We start from the raw sequence: 19171 nt of genomic DNA, 5'->3' as shown, positions 1-19171 counted from the left end.
AAGTGCAAAACAAGAGGGAATTAAGAAAAATGGTAAAAGAACGAAAAATGGAAGCATGCATGGATGGATGGGATGGATAAGGACGGCTAGGGGAAGGTAGTTAATGGTCCGGCGAGAAGTGAGACCAAATTACTTATTGAGCCAACTAAAAGTACAGTGGTGCAAAAGTACGCAAAAAATTCACTAAGAACACAAATGATCGTAGAAGCGCAAAATAATTAAAATTATTAGAAACTATGTTAGTTTTAGAAAAGATCAGATTTTAATTAGCAGGATGAATTGTGAAAAATTCTTTAAAAATATAAATATATTCAGGAAATATGAGATCTTCGCTGTTTTTATAAACGATATAAACTAAGCTTATTTTCGTCTGATACTTCTAATTATTCACTACTGTCATTGAAGCCATTAAAATAGTATTTTTTAAGAGTTATTTATACCAAATTATGATTTAATTAAAAAAATGAATAGAGTATATAAAAATTTAATTAATTTACGATTATTTCTGAGTATTTTAAAATGTCGCAGATCATTTTGTGGCATTCTAAATGATTAATTGATAATGTTGTCGCGTGTTATTAAATTCCACATTGGTTTCCTTACAGACATTTGTTGACATTTGAATGCTGTCGACGCTCAACTGGATATTAAATGTGACACCCAAGCGAGTCACACACGATCGTAGCAGCAACCTCATCAACACACGGGGGGAAAGGGGAAGACAGCAGGACAGGAACACTCGACTCCGACTCCGACTCGAATTTCGATTCCAACTGCGTCTGTCGAGGGGGTTGAAATATTGCAAGAAGAAGTGCAGCTGAAATGAAGCTCGTCTAAGGGGCGATCCTGTGAGGACGAAAACGAGGACGAGGACGAGAACGAGAACGTGTCCCTGCCTTATCAGCCATGCGTTGCCAGCAGCGCCAGCTGAACCGCTGAGGGTTAGAAGCGAACCACGCGCCAGGCCTTGTTCCCTTTGTGCGGTTCTTATCTTAAAGCTTACGAGGCTCGACGTTGTATTCCTGAGGGTGTTGGAAAAAAGAGCAGATGTGCAGCGAGGAACCAGCAAGCTGACGAGTCAACAATTAGAGCTCGATAGTATAGTCGCCAAGGAAGGGTAGAAGGTAGGGGTAGTAGATAGGAGGGATAGGGAGAAGAGGGAGAACGAAGCGCGTGCTCGGCATGCGCAAGGAATTAGAAGTGAGCCTTCTCCTCCTCCTCTCGCTTTTAACGTATACACTTAGCTTTCAGTTTCGTGTTTGAAACTCGACAAAATTTTTTTAGTTTAGAATGTCGGCGGATAAACATTTAGAAATTGTAGAATTCAGCTTGGCAGATGAGAGTGTGGCTAAAACAAAAGCAGCAGCGGCAGCAGTTGACGAGAAAGCACCAAAAACATTTAAAACATCGGAAAAAGAGAACTGCTATCAGAAATCGGCGACAGGTGGAGCCACAGCATCCACGATCACAGCGACAACGACAAGGACAGGAACCGGAACAGGACCTGTGTCAAGCGGTGCTAAGGCGGAACCAGCCACGCCCAGCAATTCGACGGTGCGATCGCAGGATGCAATTGATGGGATGGGCAATGGGACGGAGCTCAAGTTACAGTCGTATGTGAATGGCAATGGAAATGGCGTCTACAAGATCATCAAGACGCTGGGCAAGGGCAACTTTGCGAAGGTGAAGCTGGCCCTCCATGTGCCCACGGGCCGTGAGGTGGCCATCAAGGTGATCGACAAGACGCAACTGAACACGAGCGCCAGACAGAAGCTATACCGTGAGGTGAGGATCATGAAGCTGCTGGATCACCCGAATATTGTGCGCCTTTTCCAGGTGATCGAGTCGGAGCGCACGCTCTACCTAATCATGGAATATGCCAGCCGGGGTGAGCTATTCGATCATCTGGTGAAGAACGGACGGATGAGGGAACGGGAGGCTCGTGTCATTTTTCGCCAGTTGGTTTCGGCCATACAATATTGCCACAGTAAATTCGTTGTCCATCGTGATCTGAAGGCGGAGAATCTGTTGCTCGATCAGCACATGAATATCAAGATCGCTGACTTTGGATTCGGCAACACCTTCAATCCGAACGCCCAGCTGGAAACCTTTTGCGGTAGTCCACCCTATGCGGCGCCAGAACTCTTTATGGGTCGCAAGTATGCGGGTCCCGAGGTGGATGCTTGGTCCTTGGGCGTGGTCCTCTACACCTTGGTCAGCGGTTCCCTGCCCTTCGATGGCGGCACACTGAAGGAGCTGCGGGAACGTGTGCTGCGCGGCAAGTATCGGGTTCCCTACTACATCTCCATGGACTGTGAGAATCTCATGCGCAAGTTTCTCGTTCTCAATCCGGCCAAGCGTGCCACATTGAATGCCGTCATGAGCGACAAGTGGATCAATATGGGACACGAGGAATCGGATCGCCTGCGTCCGTATCGGGAGATCCCACTGGAACTGCAGGATGCCGCTCGATTGGATCTACTCGTCGCCATGGGCTACAAGCGGCGCGATGTGGAGTCGTCTCTCAAGACGCAGGCCTTCGATGACATCTACTGCACCTACATGCTGCTGGGCTTGGCAAAGCCTCGTAGTTCCCGCTTCACAACGAAGGAGTCCGTCACATTGGAGAGTTCCTCGTCCAGCTCCAGCTCCCACCCCGCCGCCAGCTCTGTCCAGGAGAAGAGCCTAACGACATCGAATCGTCCACTGCCGCCGCGTGTCGCCAACGCGCTTGCCACGACAAGCACGGCAGCTCCAACTGGTCCTGCCTCCGCCCCTGCCACGGTGCCTGCCCCCTCGTCTGTGAGTGCACCCCCAGCCAAGCCCACACGTCGCACGCCCGCCCGCAAGGTCGCCTCCTCCACCAGCAGCTCGAGTAACACCTCCGGACGCAATCGTTCCCCGCAGACGCCACAGAGTAAACGTGCCAATGGGACTGGCGCAGGAGCAGTAGCAGGAACTGCAACTGGAACTGGAGCCGTCGATGTGAAGCCAACGCTGCTGAGCGCCCAGCGGCAAATGGCGCAGGCCCAGAAGTTGGCCAGCACGCCGCAGCGTTTCTTCTACCAAGGCTCAGGGCGACGACCCACGACGCTCTACGAGAAGGCCGAGCCGACCACGCCCACATCCTCGAACGCGGCGCGAAAGTCGCCCACAGATGGACGCATGCTGGAGCGTCTGCACATTGTCAATGGCCAGGCGACCGCTGGAGCGGCACAGTCTGTTGCCACGCCCACACCTACGACCCGCCCCGTGGCGACTGATAAGGCTTCCGACAAACACTTTACGCGCAGCAATGTGACTCGGGCGACGTTCCACTTTGGCCAGGGACGCAGCGGTAAGCATGGAAGGAGCTCCAATAACAGCGACGAGGATGGCTACCAGGTGCCACCTCTGTCCGCTGATGACACAAAGCCCGCATCCCGCATCGGATTCTTCTCAAAGCTGACGGCTCGTTTTGGTCGCCGTGTGATTCATCTAAACGAGAAGGACTCCTCCGAGCAGCGCAAGAACTTAACCAAGTAGCATTATCACTCACACACTCACACACACACAATCACATTTATATACATATACATATAACTATATATCGTCCATGTGCATCCAGATGGAAATTGCTTCTCGCTGTACGCTGTTCAAATGTCACCAAGTAGTTGGAAAGTACAAAAAAAAAAAATGATATCAAAAAATTAAAAAAAAATAATAATAATATTTAAGCATGAATATCAAGTGGAAAAACTCGTCGTGAAAAATGTTAACTGCTCTATAGAACCATAAGTGATAGTAGAGTATATTCTTAGTTGGTATATTTTTTTTATAAGCTGATCAACATACAATACATGCACCTACATATAATATAAGCTTATATTTACATATACAAATAAGCGACGACTTTGCAATAAACGTTAACTCAAATTGAAATTGATTTAGACGACGGCCTTAGATACCCTAAAAAATATTTTCACTCCCGCTAATACAGAGAAAAATCCATTGCGACGCATACACACAAATAAAAGTTGCTACGACAACTTTATCTTCCTGCCCAAAGTTATATTTTATTGTTTCTTCAATAACTTTTTAGCTATAGAAATAAACAGTTTCGCATTATTTTAATCCAACTACATTTTTGACTTTATAGGTAATCTTGAATTTCTGTCAATGTCTTACAAACTGTGCGAAAATCTTTTCTAAAAATGGCTTACATTATGACACAGTTTTACATTCATATAACAGTTTTATGCTAGCAAGTCCACTATGAATTTTTCTTACTAACTTGCAAACGGTTACTGGATACTTATACAGTTTTAGCAGCATAACCTTAATCCCATTCAAGTTTTACATGCTCAAGATCGTGTTAATTGGAAACTAAGAAGAAAATTATTCCAATTAGAAATAGCTGCAGGCAGCGCAACAAACTGTACAGTGACTGCAAAACTGTTTTTCGCACAGCAATTTCTCGCGTGCTGCCCTCACATTAAATTGGCTGTGGGAACAGGTGGCAAGCTGGAAGGGGGAGTTAAGGGGCAACTGGCACAACACGAAACCGCAATCATTTTGCACTATTTGAAATTTGTTAAACAGCAATCGGAACAATAACAACAACAACAACAACAGCACAGAGTGAATTACTTGGGCTGGTTCAATCGAGGCGTAGGCGTAAAGCGGCGGAAGGAAAAGGCGTTCACATTGCCCTAAACAAGAACAACAACTACAACAGCAACAACAACATGAGCATACATATAACTAAAACGCTGGCACATAACAATATCCGGGAAATTCCGCAGAAGGACCGACTTTATGGTGGGAACAAGATTGGCAACTAACTTAAGGGTGGACTTAGGACATTGGACTTATTGGACACCCATTGAAAGCGGAAGTAGAGTGTCTAAATTGTTAGCGGAAGTGTTGGCGGGCCAACAGGTAACATAATTTACGAAATTATATTCAAGAGCTGCATTAAAATGCATTTTCAATATGGCACCAGATGCGTTCCCGCTATTTGCCTGCAAAGAGGCGAAGTAAAAGAAGCAGGAGGACGATCAATTGTTTGTCCAAAGGGGACTTGATAAAATAAAAAAAAGTCGAAAACAAATAATAATAGAATAAATAGTAATCGAAGTGGCAATGCCAACAAAACGAGTAAATATTTTAACTGGAAACGCGCACGGGCCGTTGATTAGATACTCGTATTAAAGCGACGAGTTAAATAGATAAAGATACAGATACATAAACCATAGTAAGCTGCAATCGCGGTTTATCAGCAACTGAAGTGTGCACAAGATTTGTCTATCGCAATATGACAAACAGCGACCATATATCGATTAGATAAGCCACAAAAAACTATAACAAATCTAAAAATCGAGTGTCCTGAAGTTATTTTCCTTCCCCTAGAAATATGCTACTCCAACTTAAAAGCGGAAGTGCCAATAAGAAGGCGTCTACGTAATCAGGAATGTCTTTTATGGTCGAAAAACAAAGGCTAATTTGCGGCAAAACTCTGGCAAAACGAGCATGTAAATGAAACCGAACAATAAACACCCTCCCCCTTTCAAAATGAAGTCAAAATAAAGAAAACAAATATTAACAAAAGAACATGCGGATTACATTTCAACTTACAAGAGGACAACGTCTTTAGCAAAAGGACCACGGGATTGCAGGACTCTTGAACAACTAATTGAGGGTGGATTTCTGTCTTTAGTATTGGCCCTCAAGTGTCTGGCCAACGCCTTGAGTGTGACTTGTGGGTCGCTCGCCCACAAAAATTATGTCAATAGCCTCCAAGCAAAAGTTTCTTTTTGGGTACGAATTTGTAGTGTGCATTATGAGTGTGTGCGGGGTGTGTGTGCGGGGGATGTCTATGACAAAAGGTTGCCCAAAAACTAGAGTTGGGTGCGTGACGTGTTGGAATCACAAAAACGCATAGCTCACCATAGAATGAAATTAGAAATTCTTAGTCTTTGAAATATATAAATAACAAATTTACAAAAAAAAAAACCATTTTTTTTAACTTTGTATTTTTTTTTAATAAGTTTTAGCTATTTGAATTTGTTTGTCGTTATATTTTTATTATTAAAAAAATACTATAATAATCATTATTTAATTATCTTTAATATACAAAAATAATTGGCTCAAAGTATATTAATATCAAAAAATTTAATAAAAAGTCGTGACTATCGTCTCACTGATGTGTCTTTGATTTTGTGTCCTGTAACTGTCACGCGCTCATCTCTAAGCCAAATGCAGAACTGTCACCGCGGTTTACCTTTTTTTCTTGGCGCTTTTCAATTGTTTGGTCTGGGCAAATATTTGAAGAAATGCAAGAAGAAAGCATAAATAAGTGTGGCCAGCTTAAGCGGTTATTAATGTCAAGTGGAAAAGGTCGACAAGGTTGATGCTGAGATTCGCTTTGATTTCTTTTGATACACTCGTACTTTGGCTGGCTCTGCGGTCATTTAAGACGAACAATTTCTAGGAACTTGACCCAAAGGGTCGTATTTGCATTGTGCTTTTCTCGCCAGCCAATTAGCTGCATTTGTTTTGGCAGTTCTTTTTCTTAGTTGTTCAGTATTTCATTGAGATTTATCTTTGGCCTTCCTCAAGCTACGCTTAATTAATGCTGAGCATATTTGGCGCTTCTTTGGTACGCCTTAGTTTCTCAACTATTTTGTCTCATTTTCCGCCTGAATTAAGCGCTTAATAGTTTTTAGTTATCAGTTTTTCACTATACAGTTTAACGAGTACGAGTAGTTTTCCGCATTCACCTACGTCGATTTCGTAGTTTTCTTGCTCAAGTTACAAAACTTTTTCTTATTGGAATGAGACGAACGTCCTGGGGCTCTAAAGTTGACTTACAGCTTTTTTGTGGTCTTCTGGCAGTTAATCAATTTTTCTTCTCCTTTTTTGTGTGTTCGTTTTTTTTTTTTTTTGTGTATGGGTTGCAGAAAAGTTTATTATTAGAGTGAAGGAGAGAGGCGAAAGAGATTCTGTGGTTTGTTGTTGGCCAAAAACTTTTAATTAAGAAAACCTTGAAGTGATTTATTGATTAGCTTGCTGCCTTCCCTGCCATACCGTACACCGATTACTCGGAGTAAATGTTGCTAAAGCTAAGGAAATTCCCGCTCCTCCCTCTTCTCTATCGCAGTCGCAGTCGCCGTTACAGTCAGGCCCCGTATAAAGTGAACAGCCAATGAAATGTCGACTCGCCTTGCAAGTTAATCAGTGCGCTGAACGGCGGCCAATGCGTTTAATGAAAGATAAGTGACTGGGCGAGTGTAGGGGAACTAAATCGTGTAAGTAGGGTGGCAAGGAGGGCGCGAGGGGCAGGGCGGCCAAGAGGCAGCCAAGCGACGACAAACGGCAAATACGAAACGCGGCGAAATCAATTCGAGAGTCTAAAGAAGACGAGCGAATTGACGCGACGCGACGTTGACTGAAGAGGCGAGAGGTGAGCTAGGGGGTAAGGGGCGGGGGTATCCACTTTAGTCTCGTCTCGCTAGTGATTCACCTAGGCGTGCTGCTTATGGAAGCGCAAAGAAATACACCCACAACACACACACACACGCACACACACACACACTCACCGTCACAGTCTGCTCATAAAGCGTAACGTAAACTCTGTTGGAGCAACAACAAAAACAAACAGCAACAACTTTTAGTTGAGTATTATTATAATTTGAATTTCTGTCTCTTTTACGTGGCCAATACGCGGCAAGAAATAAAGCAGAGTCCACAAAATGGCGCCTACTTCCGGTCAGGCCAACAAGTTATCAGCTCCTCTCAATACGTTCCCTCTTCTTTGGCCTGTGTCGCCCATTACATGGCCAATGCTCCGGCTCTGTACCGCCCAACATCGTTTTAATTGTAATAATTATACAAAGTAAATCAACAGCAGAAATCTGTGTATAGTTCTCCCTCACAAGTGCACGGTTCTTTGTGGCAGTTGAGCTCGTGCTCGTGAGGCAAGTCGTCAACTTGCAGCGGATGTGTGACACGAGGAGTGGGCACTGAACAAAAGAGCGGAACTACTCTTGAAAGATTTGCAGTTGAATATTGGGCCACCTTCGCTTGGACATTGCGACATTTCGACATTTGGACATTTGGACATTTGGTCACTTTGTCCCGTGCTATATGCCTCGTCTGTCTGTCCGTCTGTCTGTCTGTCTGTCTCACTGCGGCTTTTCAACAGCATCGGAACTTTGCTTCATGGGCAACGATTTTACCTTTAGTCGCTGTTGTGGTTGTTGCCGCTTTCTCGCATATTATTAACTTTTCTCTCGTTCTCGTTCTTTTTTTTTTTTGTATAAATATGTATTTATGTTGCATTCCCCCTTTTGGTGCGTGCTATATGCCGCATTGCCTTCACGACCTGCTGCGACCTGTTGTGGCCCCTTTGTCTGGGTGTGAGCTTGAGTTAAGGGTGTGTCACTTGTTGGTGCCGCTGCACGTGGGAACCGACTTGTTGTTGTTTCACTTGCCGCTTTCAGCCAGTTTGGATAGCTATTAAGCTTCCGCCTTATTGCTTATGCAACAAAAACTCATATAAGGAAATGCATCTATATGTTTTTATTATAAATGTAAGTATATAAAAGAGTGTGAGACTCTAACGAGTTGACGCCAAATTGTACCAGAATTGTCCAGTGTAATGCGATGCTTCAATGATTTTGATATGTGAGACAGTGAACAGCGAACAATAAAAATAGAGATCGAGACTAGAACCTCGAAATCGAGAAACACAAATCGTTGGGTTTGAGGGGTGCTTTTATCATATACTCTTAGTTTTGACTGGCTCACTAATGGGTTCGTTCAGTGTAAGGGAATGTGTGCTATAAGTTAATTAAATATACATTTATTTAAACGATTAAGTTCTCTGCCTGCTTATCAACTTATTCGAAAACAGATAACTTCCACGTATTCTAATTTATTTCAAAAATAGTTTTTAATTTTAAGCAATTTACCTAATAAAAAAGCTTAATAATATACTTAAGTAAGACCATTTAACAGTAATAAAATTAAATCAAAAATATTTTTTAAATATATAATACGACAAATATTGATACCGATTACGACTTAAGTCAATTTAAAATATCAAATGAATTAGATTAAAAGATAATATTTAATTCGTTAAATATATACAAATAAAATGCATATTAAAATGAATAAAAATAAATAAAAATAAGAAATAATGATTTTAAATGACATAAACAGAAAAGTTGTATGTTATGTTACAGTTTATTTACATAATTAAAAAAATTATATATATAGATTAATGTTAATAGTTGTGAAAATTTTTACAAACTTTTTTATAAAATAAAAATACTCGTCATTTTTTTATTTATTTTTTTTTAATTTAATAAATTTAATAAAACTTATCAAATTTGCTACTTGTTTGTATACTTAAATTACTTTTTTTTTTATCAATAAATATTTAAATAAGTCAGAGTATTTAGATAATGTTAATTGACAGTTAGCAGATCTTTCTTGCCATTAGTATAGTATTATTAGAGTGTATAATTGTCATGTGGTTGGGTTGCTAGATACAAGATAGTCGTTTGGATTGATGGCCATACTCATTGTCATAATCGTAATCGTATTCGTAGTCGCAGCTGTAGTTGTAGTTGTAGTAGATGTACTTAGTCGTAACTAGTCGTGCTCATGCATAGCGCGCACTAAATACAAAATAAATTACACTTGATTATCTTGTTGCTCGGTTGCTCGGATGCTCGGCCTGTTCGTGGTTGTCGCCCAGTCTATGTCCGAAATAGAAAAAAAAAAAACAATCTCACAGATACACAGATACTCGCACAAGCACTGGCGACAAGTGCTGGACAGTCGATGAGCATGTGTTGATATTCTACAAGTCATTTGCTGACTTAATTTCCAAAGCGAATAGCGCTCGCGATCGTTTGGGGCATTTGCCAGAGAGCTGAGGTGGGGAGAAGCGAAGAAGATGCAGAGGAGGGAGGATGGAGATCAGAACGGGGCACGGGTTTCTGCTCAGCGAGGCGTGCAACTTTGACCGTACGCTCAAGTGAACGTTTGCCATTGGCCATTCGTCAGAGACCGAGTTAGACCCAGAATTGTGCTATTTATATGTGTATATGTGTACATGTGTATATGTGTGTGCTTTATTTAATTCTAGATAATCATAACGACTTGTTGCTGTAGTTAGCTTTTGTAGATGCCTCTGTCTGTATCTGTGTCGTTTTTTAGGGTAATTTTCTTTTTGCAATTGAATGAATTTGCGTTGTAGTCGCGCTTTTTTTTTTATTGTTTAGTTTCAATAAAAGATTATTCGAGCTTCAGATGGACTATGTTAGATGTTTATTTAGATTGTTGCGCTCAGCTAGCTGCAGCTGCCAGAATTTTCACTTCCGTTCTTAAAACGATTTCCGGTCAGAGGCAACAGCTATTTAAGAGTTGTCAGTGCATGGCGAGCAAACAAACAGTCCACATGACTTTCCACATGACATTTTCAGCAAAATTGTTGCATGGAATGGTGGGGAAAGTGGGCGGTAGACGGCCGATTCGCTATACTAAATATTTTATGAGCAAAACTTTCTTAACTTTCAACTTTTCCAAGGAGCCCAGTACGACTCGGAAACTGGAGACTGAGACTGAAACTGAGGCTGGGATTGGGATTGGGATTGGGTTTGAGCATTGTGCGCCTAAAAGTCAACTTAAATTTGCATTTTTCATAAGTAGCCTTAGGTGCACTTACTTAGGCCGACATAAGAGCAGCCCAAGCAGCGGCAGCAAAATGAGAAGTTGTTCTTGTTGCTGTTGCACATGGCAAATATGAAAAGAAATGGCAAAGTGGCAACAGCAACAGCAACAGCAACAGTCGCATGGCCCACACAAAGCTAAGGGAGCAGAAGTGGCAGCACACACACACACTGACTCACATACGTATGCATACGTATGAGGAAAAAGCACCAGCAATGAGACCAGGATTCATTACTCAAGCAGCAGGGCCAAAGCAGGTTGCTCGCTGTTAAAATTAAACAAAAACGAAAACACACACACCCAAAGAAGAGGTCTACGGAAGTTTACAATCACAGAGATGTCAGTCAGATTAATCGACTATAAAATACCCTGGAATTGAAATGAAAGTGCTTAAAAATTATTTTGGATCTAACTGCTACTCGTATAAATCAGATGGATCAGCCAAAAGCTATTGAAATTGACATATAAAATATTATTGTATTTTAAGCTTGAGCTAAACAAAAATAGATGATGGAAAAATAAGCAACGTATCAATTGAAGAGTGTTATATGATCACTTAATTACTCTAAGAAAATTCATATAGAATAACAATTTTGCAATGCCGAGTAATAAACAGGCCAATTTTTCTCCTAATATATATATATATACATAGAGAGTATTATATTATTTTGAAGCGTTCTTTCCCTTATATTTTAATTTAAATATATTGTATAAAATCAAAAGATCAATGATTCAAGTTAGCTGATATATCAAAAAAAAATATTTTTACAGATAATCCACTTATATGGTACAATTAATTAAGGCCTTAGTACCAATTGAACTAAGTAATCAAGTTTAAATTAACAACTTCTTGAAGTTATATGTACTCGCTGAATTAACGCAATCAAATTCTAGAAAAATGTTCATATTCAACTTAAGTGTAGGAAGAGTAGAAGTTAACTGCCAACAGCAAACAATAACAGCAAGAATAATAATAATAACGAGGTCTCTAGCCTGGGTCGTGTGGAATGTAGGTGGAAAATGCTTAAGACTTGTTTCCTTGTTTTTTTTTTTGTCATTTAAGCTGAAAATAATTGCAACTGCTTGTAAATTGTTGCAACGCGGCAGCGACAACAACTAACTGCGTTTGCTGTCAGAGAAGCGGATCATTACACACACACACACACAGGAACACACACACACACACACATAGACACAGGCGCACACTCATACAGTTGCGACTTCAGCAATTTCCGCTTCCGTAGCTGTTGAGTCTAACTCAAGAGGCGTCACCTACCCAAAGCTCAATCCCAATTCCAATCCTGCACCTAAATGAGGCGTTTGCCTTCTTAGTCAGCGTCAATGTGCATGCTAGACATATTGCAATAGAGCAAGACAACACGATAGAGAAAGACGGACAGGGAAATGAGGTGAAGAGTGGGTAGGAGAGATAAATGAAAAGAAATGGCAGTCAACGTTGCGTTAAGAGTACCTAAAATTAAAACGGACACAGGGCATTGCTAGCCATGCATATGAAAAAAAAAAAAACACCCTCCCCTCTCAGAGCCCCCTTCTTCATTGCTCATCCATGGCCTGTGCTGCATCAACGTCACTTTTCTTTGCCATTTCATCTTAAGTAGCACACAAATAAGAGTAAACAAAGGCAAACAAAACTGGTCAGAAGTGAGGGAACTGACAAAGGCGCCATATACGCCATATATGAGTACGAAATGGAGACTGCCACGTCCTCCCTTTTCCCTGTCTGACTCTGCTCATCTGAGAGTCTATCCCTCTCTCTCTCTCTCTCTCTCTCTGTGTGTGTGTTGACTTTCTAATTAAAAAATGAAGTCCACTCGGGCACAAAGGAGTGCCATTTGTAGTAGGTTGCATTTGCATCTTTGGTTATTCTATCCTTAAGTATGGTCGACTTATTTGAATGTACTTACCAAAATTTAAGCGGCTTTCTCATTGGATAACTTCTCGATATGGTGTAACCTGCAAGCAGAAAGCAAACAATTGCACATGGCGCAAAAGAAATGTTGTGATTAGTAATTTGATCTTTCAATTGGCGATTTTAAAGCTGAAAATCAAAAGGTTGTGTTAAGATTCGGGGAAGAACTGTAAGAAGACGGGTCAATACAACTATACGGCCTGAACTTGGATTAAAGCTTAACTCTTAGCTAAACAAAATTGTTAACTTGAATTTCTGTTACATTTAGTTATGCTTTCAATGTGTTAATATTTATATGCTATTCTTTGTCTATCGTCATTTAAAGCTGCAAGCAAAAGAAAAATATTCAAAATACTTAAATTATATATAAATACTTAAATTTACAATTTTAAATAATATTACAAAATGAACAATTAACTTATACAATTACATACAATTTTAAATTGTATACAGAAACGATAAAAATTTTAATCAGGCTATTTTAGAATTGTTTAATATATCCAAAAATTGTTGCATGGATTCGGGCTATTAATGAAATTTTTCAAACGTTTTTGTAAATTTCTTTATACCACAGAAACTATTTGGAAATATTGAATGCAAAAAAAAGGGCATTTTAAATTTTAAATTGTAAAATTAAATAATAATATATATAAAAACTTGCTCGCTTTTCAATTGCGTTTATTTTGATTGCAAATGCAAACTTCTTATGTTAATTGTTAATGTCTGTCTTTTGGGAATGTTTTTTTTTTACTTTTATTATTTTGCACAAAAAATGAAAAACAGCCTGTTTCGAGATTGTCTATTATATAAAAGTTATATACATATATATATAGAATATATAAATTGTTTATGATCTTTTAGTTATTATTTGTTTTTTGTTTGGTTTTTTGCTTTGTTATTGCACCAATACCATTTGCGATATTTTACCCTTAATTAAAGATTACATAGCCATTGGCGTATTCGATGAGATTTCGGGGCAGTGAAAACTGCATCTCGCTTCAGCGATAGCAGCCGCCGGCGCTGCTTGGATGCCGCCTTGTTGCCTCCAGAGGCAGTGGCAGTGGCAGTGGCAGAGGCAGAGGCAGTGGCAACAGCTCTGGACTTGCCTTTGCCACTGACTGTGGCTGTGCCTTTGCCTGGACTTGAAGAGGATGTTGTTGATGTTGTTGGGGGCACATTTTGTAGCCGTCTCGTTTGAACACAAGATTTGCGAATTGAATTTTTTTTTGGCAAGGTCAGACACACTAAACACACGTTTTTCGTTTGGGTCAGGGGTCAAACACAAAAGCACTGCAGCGCTGCGGTCAACTCAGGGGTCAAGAGTGGGCGTTCACTAAACACTTTTCGTTTTATTGATGTTAATTTGTAACATAAATAATTTAATTTAAATCACAGTCGCGTTTCATGCAATTTTTTAATTCTCACTTCATGCACTGCCGAAAGTTCAGCTACATATTGATTTGGTTAATTTTAATCATACTGTAATTTGTGGCATTTTCATTTGCTTTGTTTATTATTAATTACACTTATATTTTACATTTTGTTTTCAGTTATTTTGTAATTTTTCTATAGCACATTTCATTAAATTTTTGTTTTACATTTTATTCAGTTGCCGCAGCGCTTTTGAAACGTTATGTTTTAATTTCGATTTGTTGTGGGATTCGCATATTATTTTACTTTACTTGTTTAATTTTGAACTTCTACACCTAACGAGATGAAGACATGAATTAAAAATACAATATTTCTATCATTTTGCTATTTGAAAACAAACGAAATATTACTAATCTAAAGAGTTCACTCTGAATATAATTGCAAAAACTTAAATGGGAAATTAGAAAATTAATATATTTAAATTTCTTTCTAATTGAAAATAATATAATATTTATCTATGTGGAAGCATATATATAAATTGTTACAAAATTGACAAGTCAATTTTTTAGTTTATCAGAGTAAATTTAGTTTATAAAATTGAGCAGTTTTAATGTTAGTTTATTCAATTATGTTTATTTCACACAGAACAAAATATTCATTATAGCAATATCTCTTTTTATTATAATTATGATTAGAATATATTTTTTTTAGTTTTTATTTTAGCACTGTTAAGTTATATATTCGGAACTTTACGCCAAAATTTATTAAAATATTCTCTAAATCATACTATATTATCAACCTATTGGAGCCTAAGCAAACGTCTCGAAGAGATGAATCCTTTTTACTCACGAAGTGGATGCTGTGTGGATGCCGAACTACAACTGACTACCTGACTCGACTGACCAACTGACCAAGGGTTAGCTGCCTTTCTAACTGGCTGGTGACTATGTTGCTGTTGCTCCGGCCTGAGAGACCACGACGCTGACGCTGCGAGCCAAGACGATCGAATGTCTCACAAGAAACGAAGGCCAAGTGCTTTTATATTCGTCTCTGAAACCCACTTTCTATATGTCGCTGTATGTGTGAGTACATTTAAATATGTATAATTAGGAGTATCTCTTGGTGTGTGTGTGCGTATATGTGTGTGTATCTCAACTATATAAGTATTTGTGTGAGTAATGAAACCGCAGTCAGTTGCTGACAAAGTTGAGCAGAGCTGCGGCGAATCGAAGGCGCTCCGTTTCTGTCTGAAAGTCTGTCTGTCTGTCTGTCGGTCTGTCTGCTGGGAAAACTTAGCATTGAGAATTTTTAGATAATTTCCGGCCAAGTTTTTACCCCGACAAAGTCAAGACGCAGTTGTTGCCGCCAATGCGCAGCCAGCGGAACTGCGTGATAACGTGTCGTATGCGCAATGTTGGCTACCACCAATGCCAGCAACAGCCACAACAGATTGTCTGCGTGTGTGTGTGTTTCTGTTTGTTTGTATGTGTTTGAGAGTTTGCCACGTTGGTTGGCTAATCGAGCGTCTAACTGTCGACCGCCTTAATGAATGCAACAAATAAACTCAAACCGATTTTTTACTTCAATTCACGTACCACAAACAGCAGCGAAACATTTGCATCAACTACGAATTGCATTTTCAATTTATTTATTTAATTGCTTTTTAGATTTTATTTATATTTATTTATTTATTTTTTTATTTTTATTTTAATATTTATTTAGACAACTATTTGAAAATGATTTAATTAATTAATTGTTTAATTATATTTTAAAATTTATTGAGCAGTTGCTTATGCACTGTATATGCTTCCATAGAAATTTGAATTATTATTTATATTTTATTTGAATATTTTAATTTTTCCGAAATATTTGTTTTAATTGATTTGAATAATTGTATGCATTTTTACACAATTGAAGGCGGCGTTCGTCAACGTCGTGATTCTGAAGACAGAAAAACCAAGTAAAACTTCTGCCAGCGCGCGTGACTAGGAACGTACTGAATTTTGTATTCTTGATTATACAAGTAAAATGCTTGGCTTGGCCAAATGCCAAAAACCCAAAGACCAAGGCGCTGCCACGGCAATCTCTGCTACTGCAGCTGCTACGGCGACGTCAGCGTTGTGCCCACATAAGTATGCAACACTTTCTTGCAAGCAAGCAGCAACGTCGTAGTCGTAGTCGTTGTCGTTGCCGTTGTCGTTGTCGCTGCTTACTTGCTGGCTTGCTTGCTCCTACCTAACGTGGCCAGCTTGCTTGCTTGTTTTTTCTATATATATACACAGAGAGACGAAGAGCGCATTTAAATATATGTATATCTATATAATAATATATATTATTTATATATGTATTAGGCAACGCAGTAGACGTCGCTGTGGCAGCAGCAGAAGCAGAAGCAGCAGATAATTTCCTATACGCAGACGGCAGTAAGTGCAAGTAAGTGTGCGCTTGCTCACACACACAAGCACACACACACACAAGCACACACACACACACACGTACCTAGACGAAGAAACACAGCAAGGAATAAGCCGATTCAAAAGCGTCCTCACGAGCGAGGCGACGAGTGTTGAACCGACGAGCACGAACGGCGAGGCGAACCGTACGCGCGCGTAGCTTAAGATGAACTAGAAGAAGCAGGCGGCAAGCAAGCAGCAGGCCTGTTACAGAGAGACGCACTCCACACACACAAACAAACACACGCATACACATACATAGAGACAGACTCCCGCACAAGCCGAAGTCCGAAGGATGACAACGAAGTGTTGCTGCCTCTGCCTCTGCTGCTGTTGCTGTTGCTGCTTCTGTTGCAGGCTAATGTAATGCACTCACACAAACATATACATACACACAAGCACACACACACACACATACGGAGAGAGAACGCAATTAGAAAGCAGCAGCAGCGCACGAAGTAGCCGAAAATGTTGCTGTGCAATCTTCGTGTGCTGCCGACGAAGTGCAAAGTGCAAAGAGCGAAGAGAGAAGAGCGAAGAGAGAGGAGCTTGTCAATGTGCTAGGAAGTGAGTTGTCTGAATCTGAAAGGAGAAGTCAACTGTAGACGGTAGAGCAGAAAGCAGTGGCGAGGGGGGAGGGGAGGTAGTTCATATCATTTTGCTGCTCTGCTGTCTCATTTCTCCTTATATTCCTTTCTTTTCTATACATATATATATATATATATATATATATATTTTAACACACATTTCGCACGCTTTTGCATTTTGCTTTTCGCTTACCGGATCCGTGGAGTCTCAGAGCATCACGTGTTTGTTATTTGTTGTGTTGTAGAAAATGCGTGTTTTTTTTTTCGCGTTGTCGTATAAAAAATAGTTACTTATATACAAATAATAATAATACCTATATAATTATAAAAACGTTGCCAACAATCTTTTTTGCTTTGTACTTTTGATTTTACATTTGAATTTCGTTTTCTTGTAGTTGTATACTTTATGTGTGTGTTCTTTTTTTTATATTTTGTTTCGTTTTCTTTCTTTTTTTTTATAAACAAAATTAGACTATGATTAGTTTTTGGAGCGTTCAACGTAAGGACAAAGAGAGTCAAAATCATAGATACTTGGTAACTTGTTTGAGAGTTTCTTCCGGTAGCTTGTCGAGATCGAGTTTCTGAGAGTTCATCGAAATATCACTTGAAAATTGTTCCGACTTTTTCTTTTCACTTTTTCAAAACTGTCAAAAAATTTTTTTTATTTCGTTTTCAATTTTCTTTTCTGAAAAGTATTTTTGCTAATGCTTATTGTTGCTTTTGTTCGAGGATAGAGTTCGATATTTTTATATTTATATGTATATGTATGTGCATGTACAATATACACAAACACATATGAATAATTTTTGTATGATTTTGTTGTGGATTTTTTTTGTATTTATTTTTGAGTGCACGCAAAATTAATACTTAAAAATAAATGAAAACGTAATTGAAAAATCCGAAAATAAAAATTTGTTTGTACGACGACGTTGATGTGAAGCTTTGTACTAAAAATGCGAAAAATTATTTCGCCGCGAATAGGCCGAGGACGACGCCGTTGCCGCGTCGCACACAACACACTGTATGCATGTACGTGTGTGTGTGTGTGTGTGTGAGTGTGAGTGTCAGGCAGCCCCAACAACAGAAGACCAGCAAAAGCAACAACAACGTTTGCAAAAAAATTGTATTTTCCCGCTGCAGCCGCGAAAAAATACGCGAGCGCAGGACATTGGCAGGACATCGAGCAGCAGCTGTGGGTTTTTGCAAAGCCAACAACAGCAGCGGCAGAGGCAGCAGCAGAGGTGGCAGCAGCAGAGGCAGCAACAGCAAACACAAACAAAGCTTGGCGCCCCCTTTCAGTTTTTTGCAAATAAAATCGTTGGCAGAGCCTGCCTCTCCCACAGGCAATAAAATAAATACAAAAAACAGGATACACACATGTGCACATATACATATGCAAACATATTAGGGGGAACACACACACATACGCAGCTCGCTCTCTTTGAGCTAGAGTTAGTGCGCATTTCAAATACATGGAGGGGCAGGCAACAGCAGCAACAGCAGCGGCAGCGATGCTAACTGCGACGCCGACAGCGACTGCGAGTTGGGGCAATGGTACAAAATGGAGTATGAGCAAGTGTGCGAGTGTGTGAGTGTGTGAGTGTTTGTGTGTTAGCTGTGGGGGCAGTTCAAGCAACCCCTTAACAGACAGCTTCTTTTTTTTTTATTTGAAATGCGTCTTTTTCCTTTAAGATAAACGTAAGGAAGTCAACAAATCTCTGCTGTGTTCCCTACTTATCTTCGAGATACAATTTCTAGATACACTCTGTGTGTGTGTGTGTGTGTTAGGGATTGTCTTTTGCTTTTGCCGTCGGCTGACAAGATATTTGCGGCGAAGGTTGCATTGGGGAAATACTCTAAATGTATTCAACTTGCACAAAATAATGCAAATAAATTATGTGTGTGCGAGTGTTTTATTGCCGCTTTCTCATTTGGCGGCAAGTACATTTTTACAGTCTTTACGTACGCTTCTTGTTGCACGGTACAAGCACGTGTTTTTAGCCAAAATAAGAGCTGAGGAAGCTAACAAGTAGTTTTTGTAACGGCAAAGGACATTTTATGTAAAACGAAAATAGAAAACATCTATATATATAAAGTTGTTTGTCCAA

At 39.9% G+C, this 19171-nt stretch overlaps 2 protein-coding genes across 2 annotated transcripts in view; one reads left to right on the top strand and one right to left on the bottom strand.

Moving 5' to 3' along the window:
• Window positions 1-17328, bottom strand: part of LOC117792934 (homeobox protein prospero) — a 58314-nt gene extending 40986 nt beyond the window's left edge. The window contains exons 1-2 of the mRNA XM_034633274.1: window positions 17257-17328; window positions 12648-12696 (exon numbers count right to left, since the gene is read on the bottom strand). The gene's annotated coding sequence lies outside the window, so the exon portion shown is untranslated. The remainder of the gene's footprint in view (window positions 1-12647; window positions 12697-17256) is intronic.
• LOC117792935 (serine/threonine-protein kinase MARK2) lies at window positions 647-3689 on the top strand. The gene has a single exon (XM_034633275.1). It carries the CDS (start codon window positions 1291-1293, stop codon window positions 3523-3525), a length of 2235 nt encoding a protein of 744 aa, XP_034489166.1. The 5' UTR covers window positions 647-1290; the 3' UTR covers window positions 3526-3689.
• Window positions 17329-19171: the final 1843 nt, after the last annotated feature.

Source organism: Drosophila innubila, assembly GCF_004354385.1.
Source record: "Drosophila innubila isolate TH190305 chromosome 3R unlocalized genomic scaffold, UK_Dinn_1.0 2_E_3R, whole genome shotgun sequence".
NCBI classification, from domain to species: domain Eukaryota; kingdom Metazoa; phylum Arthropoda; class Insecta; order Diptera; family Drosophilidae; genus Drosophila; species Drosophila innubila.
Note: the sequence above shows the minus strand (reverse complement) of the source record. Positions and strands in the feature narration are given on the sequence as shown.